At 50.5% G+C, this 8034-nt stretch overlaps 3 protein-coding genes across 3 annotated transcripts; 1 reads left to right on the top strand and 2 right to left on the bottom strand.

The window, feature by feature from the left end:
- Positions 1-61: 61 nt before the first annotated feature.
- On the bottom strand, positions 62-1693 carry FTJAE_12115 (uncharacterized protein; the record flags this gene model as incomplete). The annotated part of the gene is made up of 4 exons (XM_037345130.1): positions 62-757; positions 812-1098; positions 1166-1570; positions 1624-1693. 4 exons carry the CDS (start codon positions 1691-1693, stop codon positions 62-64), a joined length of 1458 nt encoding a protein of 485 aa, XP_037200849.1.
- Positions 1694-3247: 1554 nt separating this feature from the next.
- On the top strand, positions 3248-5442 carry FTJAE_12116 (nucleoporin nsp1; the record flags this gene model as incomplete). The annotated part of the gene is made up of 2 exons (XM_037345131.1): positions 3248-5197; positions 5254-5442. 2 exons carry the CDS (start codon positions 3248-3250, stop codon positions 5440-5442), a joined length of 2139 nt encoding a protein of 712 aa, XP_037200850.1.
- A 365-nt stretch (positions 5443-5807) lies between these two features.
- FTJAE_12117 (H+-transporting ATP synthase inhibitor precursor mitochondrial) lies at positions 5808-6240 on the bottom strand (the record flags this gene model as incomplete). Its single annotated transcript, XM_037345132.1, has 3 exons — positions 5808-5847; positions 5923-6054; positions 6122-6240. 3 exons carry the CDS (start codon positions 6238-6240, stop codon positions 5808-5810), a joined length of 291 nt encoding a protein of 96 aa, XP_037200851.1.
- Positions 6241-8034: the final 1794 nt, after the last annotated feature.

Here is an 8034-nt window from a genome sequence, read left to right on the forward strand (position 1 = left end):
CAAACGCTCATAGCACGAAATGAAGAGATTTCATGACTAAACTCATGAGTATATGCAATATCTATTTGCGCGTTTTGCGCGCGTGCTTGACCAAGTTTTCTATGACGCCTTCGAATGCTTCTCGATCGCCAATCTTTTCGTCGGTTCTCTTCTTCCAATATTCCAATGCTTCCTTGGCCGCTTCCTGCAAACCTTCCAGTTTGGCTACGTGCGCTTTTAGTTCCTCATCAGTCATACCATCAAGCGCTTCATCTGTTGTTTGGCACAAATGACGAGCAGCCACGAGGTCCAGTTCGGGTTGTGGTGGAGGCCCGCGCCGCTTTCTTGTCGAGGCTGATGGCTTTCCTTGGGTATCAACTGATGTAGATGAATTGTTACCTTCGCCTTGCCGTAACCTAGATACAGACCGGGAATCTGTGGACGTTCTAGGCGACAATGAAGGGACGTTGAGAGAGGGGAGGACGAGTTTCTTCTGCTTAGAGGCTGGGAGGATCTCGTCGAGATCGACGGGAACACCGAGTGACACGAGAAAGAGGCGGCGTGTGCGAGAGCGGATCCAATCAGGGGGTGCGAGAGGAGGTGGCGCTACCAGTTGTGACCAGAGAGATGCAGACCTTGCTGTGAAAAACACCGAGTCCTTGGAGAGAGGTGGGAATGTGGGAAGATCGAGTTCTTCGGGGGGGTATAGATTAGCGAGGAAAGGCTCTAAAGCAGATACGACTGCTTCTGGATCAAGTCCATCAAAATCGGGTATGGACTAGATTCATCATGGTTAGCGAAGTAAAAGGGGCATAACGTAGATATATCTCACGAATGGTAATGTTGATTGCTGCGAAGCCTGTGTGGCAGTGGGCGCTGGTGTCTCTGCTTCCTGGAAGCCATCTTCAAAGTCATCGAAGTCATTGTCCTCATTACCCTCCTCGAAATCATCAAAGTCGTCGCCAAAATCGTCGTCGCCGTCATTATCTTGTTGTGGTTCGCCATCGCCATCATCATCGTCAGCATCTCGTAAAGAAGTTGCTATAGCACGAGGGCTTTCAGAAGGTCCATCTTCTTGGAATTTCGAGTCTGCAGTATCGGGTGACGGTCTTGAATTATCTACGCGGGCGAGTCTCAGTGGTCAATGATCATTCTTTTGGATTTTAGGACTTTGCTACTCCCGTACCAGAATTGCTGTCAACATGTGCGCTCTCGCCTTGAATCTCCCTGACCAGACCATCAGAATCCACGAGAATGTCCGGAGAAGCATCTGCTTTGCGCCTCTCCTCATATTGAATTGAGCGTGATCGACTTCTAGGCCCAGGGGCCTCCTCTACGATGGTCGTGGGCGCTTTGATTTCGGGAGTAGAGGGAGCATTTTGAGATGCGCCCGCCTCTGGAGCAATCGCAATCTCGTCAGGCTGAGCATCCTGCCCCCGCATCTCGTATGCTTCAGTTCCCGGAACCTCGCCGTGTGATGGTTGATCGTCGACCTTCTCGACTCGAGTCTTTGGAATTGGTGAACTAATCTTGGGACTTCCCGCGCCAGATGCCGCATCGGTAAACTGGTCATCGGATTCAGACTCCTCAGCTACAACATGTCAGCAAGGGTGATCGATTGTCCGAAAAACGGTGCCATCATACCAAGTTCGTGGGCTCCAGGGTCCTCAACGGGAGCGCCCTTGGGAAGCTCAAGCTTCTCGGCGTCTGTCATGATGACGAGAGTCGGATGGAAGTGGTGTCGCGAGATCTAGAACGTGCGGTATTGATAGTTGGCGTGGGGTTCAAGGAACACAGGGCTAACAGCTGAGCAGGCTTAATGGCTTTAACGCGGTATTGGGGGAGCCTGAGGTGCTGAGGAGAGGGTGGTAAAGTGTAATAAGACTGCCGTTAAAGGAGGGCTGGCGCGCAGAACGACTCAATGCTAGTTCCAGCAACGAAATTTAATAGGTAGAATATGACCGGTACGAATGGAACAAGAAAAGAGGTCGTTTCCGTCCAGCAGGTCGCGAGAAGCGAGGTACCTCACCTAAGGTTAGCAGGTAATTACTAGGAACTACTCCGTACTCCGTACCTACTATGCTCAACCTAATGGAAGTGAACAAGTATCACGTGGTACTACCAGCACTGGTGGCATCTTTCCATTTCCTCAGCTCAGTTGGGCGGCTCTAGGTTGTCCAATCCATCCTTTCGCGATCCTTGGCTTTGAGTTATCCCTGCATCACCCTTAGTCTAGAACACGGCATGGTCACCGTACTGCATGAAACTTGAAAGGGACGATGCAATCAGTAATTTTCGATGCTCGTAACCTTCTTTGCTACAGGCCTGCCCACTAACTACCTAGGTACCTTACCTACTGTTTAGGCGCATTTAGGTAGCATGGATGGGGAAAATCGAGATCCATATGATGACTAGTATTACCTCCACTATTAGCAGTTCATTGTCAAACTTGGCCACAAGATCTATTATCTAGCTTCTCTCTGCCGGAACAAGTTCTCAGCCACAAGTCTCAACTGCAAATAACTATCCTTAATCTGCAGCTAATGATGAAGCTGAAGCACATAAAACATAATACAGTATTAGCCTATTGCCCCATTTAGACGGTCCCACATCACATCTTCCATTGTGCTTCAGCCTTCCCATCATTGTTGTAAGCCAACTGATCTCAACTTAAAGGCTCCTCTATCATACATATACAGCATCTTCATTTCGAATGTTTCACAACATACTGGATGTTTACGACCAGAACGCTACGCGAAGGCAGCGTAGCTCATGATTTGTGTTGTATTATCATGATGAAGCACCATATAGAATGTTCACTCGTGGGTGTCATACCCCAAAGCTCTGTGGTTTTAATTCACCTGTTATAATTGTTGATACTTTGTCTTTATCAAGATCCGAAGATACAGCCAAACTGAGAACCTAATGCAAACACCGTTTATAACGTATAGTACCTATAAAGCAAAACGGCCACAGAAGTAACCTAGCGCGGACACGGTGCAGCAAGCGGTAAATGCTCATCTCAGGACGCGTCTCCACAAAAAAAGCTCCCAAATACTATACGGACCAGCCGCCTCCAACACATCTGTTGCCATCAACGACCACAATCTTCCCGTTTCGACTCACGTAGTCATCATCCCGGGTCCTGCTTTCGACTACTGGGAATCTTCCTCTTCGACGTCCCGATACTTATCTAAACTGCGTCAGGTACTCGCGACCGATAAATTCCCCAATTCGAGCAAGCTGATCTCGGCCTCCAGCTCCCAAGATGTCGTTCAGCTTCGGAAACGCAAGCTCTTCCAGCGCGCCCAACAACACGACATCGACTGCGCCAGCTTCGGGCAGCGTTTTTGGGGCAGCTACAGGAACTCCTAGCTTTTCATTTGGCTCGATTGGTGGCTCTGCCAGTAACACCACAACACCGACCAGCAGCGCAACCACTATGTTTGGTCAACAAAGCGGTGCCTCGGCGCCGAAGCCCGCCAGCAATCTCTTCGGCGGCGGCACAAACACGGCCAACACTTCTACCACTCCCTCTTCTGGCGGTATCTTTGGTGCTGGTGGCTCTACAACTCCTGCGACAGGTGGTCTTTTTGGGGGTGTCTCGTCTACCACGCCAGCGACTACTTCAGCCCCTTCTAGCGGTGGATTGTTCAGTGGTGGTGCCAGCAATTCAACGGCCCCTGCGTCTTCAGGACTTTTTGGGAACAATGGGAACAATGCCAGCAAGCCTGCCACTGGCCTCTTCGGCGGTGGCGGCTCTTCTACCACTGCTAGTAGTGGTGCTGGTCTGTTCGGTCAGAATAATGCAAACCAGGCAGCGACAGCTACCCCTTCTTCTGCACCCACAAACCTTTTCGGAAATGCTGCCTCCGGGGCCGCAACTCCCGCTAAACCAACTTTCGCTTTGCCATCTACGACTCCAGCAGGGGCACCACCCGCCGACTCTGCGAAGCCTACTGGTGGATTATTTGGAAATACAGGTGCACAAGCATCCAGCGGAACCTCAAGTTTATTCGGCGGAGCGAAACCTGCAAGCACGTCTGCTCCTTCTACCCAACCCAGCACTACAGCAGCTGCATCACCCAGTGGTCTCTTTGGGGGTGCGCAACCCGGAAGTGCTGCTCCTACCGGGGGTCTTTTCGGAGCGAAGCCGGCTTCAGCGTCTACTCCCGCGGCCGGAAGCCTGTTTGGTGCAAAGACTGAAGGGGCTCAGCCGGCTGCGGCTTCGCAGGCCGGAAGCACGGCCCCTGCCTCCTTATTCGGTGCCAAACCTGCAGCTCCAGCGACTACAATTCCAGGCTCGACATCGGCGAGTGGCCTTTTCGGCGGCGGCGCAACAACTTCTGCTGCCTCAGGCGCTTCTGCCACAACAACAGCTGGAGGTTTGTTTGGAAACAAACCTGCAACGACTACAACTTCTACAGCAGCTCCAGCCACAACTTCAGCTAGTGCTGGTAGTCTTTTTGGCGGCGCACCCAAGCCATCTACTGAGTCGTCTACTTCGAAGCCCACTGGTGGTCTGTTCGGAGCACCTGCATCCAGCCAGCCAGCCGGTTCTGCAGCTACCACAACTGCAACAACTGGTGCAACAACCACTGCTGCCCCTGCGGCTGGCTCAACTCCTGCTGCTGCCAGCGGCCTGTTTGGTGCGAAGCCTACAACAGATGCCAGCAAGGATGCAGCTAAGTCTGCGACTCCCAGTGCGACCCCTGGGGCACTAGGCGCTTCCACAACTGGCCCAACATCCAAGATGGCGCGACTCAAGAACAAAACCATGGAGGACATTGTCACGCGTTGGGCATCTGATCTCTCCAAGTACCAGAAGGAATTCAAAGAGCAAGCCACCACTGTGTCGACCTGGGACAGAAGCCTCGTGGATAACGGCGAGAAGATCCAGAAGTTGTACTTGGATACATTCGAGGCTGAACGGGCCAGCCATGAAATTGAGCGACAACTTGCTGCTGTAGAAAGCCAACAAGATGAGCTCGAGGCTTGGTTGGACCGATATGAGTCTGAGGTTCAGGATATGTTTGCGAAACAGCTTGGTCCTGGCGAGCAGCTAGCTGGCCCTGACCAGGAACGAGAACGTACCTACAAGCTTGCGGAGAAGCTGACGCAACAATTGGATGAAAAGTCGCGCGATCTCTCCAAGATGGTCAAGGAAATCAATGACATCTCAGGGACGCTGAACAAGGGTGCTAAGCCTGAGGACCCTGTAAGTTACATTCCATTTTTGTCACCCTGGATAAGGTTTGCTAACCCAGTACACAGCTGAGCCAGATTGTTCGGGTCCTGAATAGTCACCTTACACAATTGCAGTGGATTGATGCTAATGCCTCATCGCTGCAAGCCAAGGTTGCGGCTGCTCAGAAATCGAGCAGCAACCTAGGAAGTCATTATGCCGGTTCTGATAACGATGCGGCAGAGAGCTTCTATCGCTCTTACATGGGTCGACGATGAGCAGGAGTAATAATTATTGGCTTGGAGTTTTAGGCAAGGAATTCGGGTAATTCTGTATCAGATACGAACACGGAGAGAAGACGTGCAGTAGAGCTCAGTTCCGGGTAACCAGGATACGGGCAACATCTGGGAATCCAATGTTGAGAAGTGCAAATGCGTGATTGTTCTTGTACACTAGTTTACCTTAAGACTATGGAAAAAGACAAGCACTGGAAGAAGTGCAATTTCAAGTCAGGTCGAGTTCCCCCGATTGATAAATGTACATCCATCGATCTTGGTGAGTGGGATTGAACATCACTCAAAGCTGATGGTTTCTCCCCGCAGTCTTTGCCGGGGGTTATCCGGTAATCCGAGGTATGAGTTGTTTAGTTCTTCTCGCCGCCCTGCTCACGGGTGATCTCGTCACTGAAGGGGAATTGAAGTTAGAGGTATGCTCAACTCGGGCCCGTCAACTGCACGGATGGTATATGGGTAGCTTACATGTGCTTGGAGAGACGGTCAAGGTGCTGCTGCTGCTCCTGGAGCTTCTTCTTCAGCTCGATCAGCTTCTCCTTCTCGCGCTGGCGGATAGCGTAGTCCTCGCTGGCCTTCTCCCGTCGCTGGAAGGCATCACTAGAGAATTGCAAATGTCAGAATGCTTCAATCGCCGTGTCAATTGGGCCGTAGACTGAGAACTCACCCGGAACCACCAGTGGGACGGACTGAACCAGTAGCTCCCTCAGTCATGACGCGAGGAGTGGTAGAGAAGCATCGAACAGGCCGGAAGGCGACTGTCTGGCGGAAGGTTGTGCGAAGCATGCTGGCGTTGAGGTTTTGGGATTTTGTCTTGGCTTGCTAGTGACAAGGAAGGATTGGAGATGTGCTTTGTTTTGTAGCCGATGACGTTGGAGGGTTGCTGGTGAAAGAGTCGGCCATGATCTGACAACGAGCTCAGGCCAAGGGTAGAATGCCATGGTCGCCTTAGGCCGTTACCTAATACTAGCACATGACGGGCTGGTAAAGTCAAGTACTGGGTTAACAATCATGGCCGGCCTAGCGGTAAATCCCGGCCAGCTCCGCCTGCAAGCTCGGATCTGGGTCATGATCTTTCAGCCTACGAGACAACGGAATTGAGCCAGCCAGGGACTAGTATATAGCTCCAGGGTGCCTGTTCAGGCATAAAACTACCCTATATTGCACAAAGTAGCTCTTTGTTTTAATTGGTATTTTACTGGTATGAAGCTCGGGGGGTTCCTTGCATTTGATACTTAACCATCACAAGCTACCCTGCTACCTTAGTACCTTACTTACTAAGGTACTGAGGTACCTAACCAAGTAGGTACCTCAGGGATGGATGGCGCATCACATGTACGATACACCAAAGCCAATGCATGACATCAGAGCTCTCGTCAGGTGGGGGGTTTTATCGGGTTTTATTCTATGTATGTACATGCTACTCACATACCTACACAATACCACAATAGGTACTAAAATAGGTACCATACGGTTGTTCTAGCAACTGATTGAGTTATTAGCATATGTAGACCTCACGAACTTCGAGACAACTCTGGCAGGCGGTGGAAGTTGTATGGGATGTTTTGGATAACGACGTCAGTTCATCAGGTAGATACACTGTCAAAACAACACAGTATACTCAATCCAAGTATAAGTATAACCCGGGCAGATGTGCTCCGCCAATATACATACCAAGTCATTCGTATACTCTAGTAGTTATATGACTTAGTACCCTAGACCACTCATCAAAGAAATCGGGTGCCTCGACTTTGTCGGAGTAATAAAGTGCGGTGCTAGCTATCTAGCGGATTTGTAAGACTGAGGCGATATAGGCGTTCGAGGCGAGATGTATTCACTGCAGAGCAACAATCGACTGACTTGATAGCGAGACCTTCTTCGTGTTCCCATAAGAGAATGATGAATCTGACCAGCAGCATTGAGATTGCCGTTCCTGTCCCACACACAACCAAAGTCTCTTATCGGCACTTCTGTGGCTGCTCCGAGCACACCAACAGTCTGACTAACAAGGCAAAAGAAGCAATCAGGTCGGGTCGCATGATGACGATGATGACACTTGACACCGTGGACCCCTCATTTCTTTTTCCTTTTATTTTTATTTTGGTACGGAGCAAAGTCGTCTTGTTTAACGTGCCCGTTTCTTAGCCGTTGACGTGCCTTTCCGCTATTGTTAACGGCTTTTGTCGGCCAGAGATTCAAGGTCAAAATGAACATAGTTCTTAACGTCGAGATGCCAACTCAAAAGAAACATGGACATTTCTATGGGACCACCTAAGCTGAAAAGTAAGGCGTGACTGTTAGGTAGACGAATTATATAGGGAGACAATGTAGTAAGGATGCCAAAGTCCAAGACCCAACACCTCCTATCAATGCGAGGCCTCCCTAGAGGCCCGTTTCGTTTGGCAACTTGTAATCGTGACAAGACAATCAAGCTAATGAGCTTTTAAGCATGAATGAGAAGAGCGATTGTCCATTGTTGGGGGTCCACTGAAGTTCCAAGGCCCAGCCAGTTTCAATGGATCACCATGGCAGGTGGGTGACAACCCATTGGGTGGGGGTACGTACCAGTATATGGGGCTG

The sequence above is a fragment of the Fusarium tjaetaba genome (assembly GCF_013396195.1).
Source record: "Fusarium tjaetaba strain NRRL 66243 chromosome Unknown NRRL66243_c0000317, whole genome shotgun sequence".
NCBI classification, from domain to species: domain Eukaryota; kingdom Fungi; phylum Ascomycota; class Sordariomycetes; order Hypocreales; family Nectriaceae; genus Fusarium; species Fusarium tjaetaba.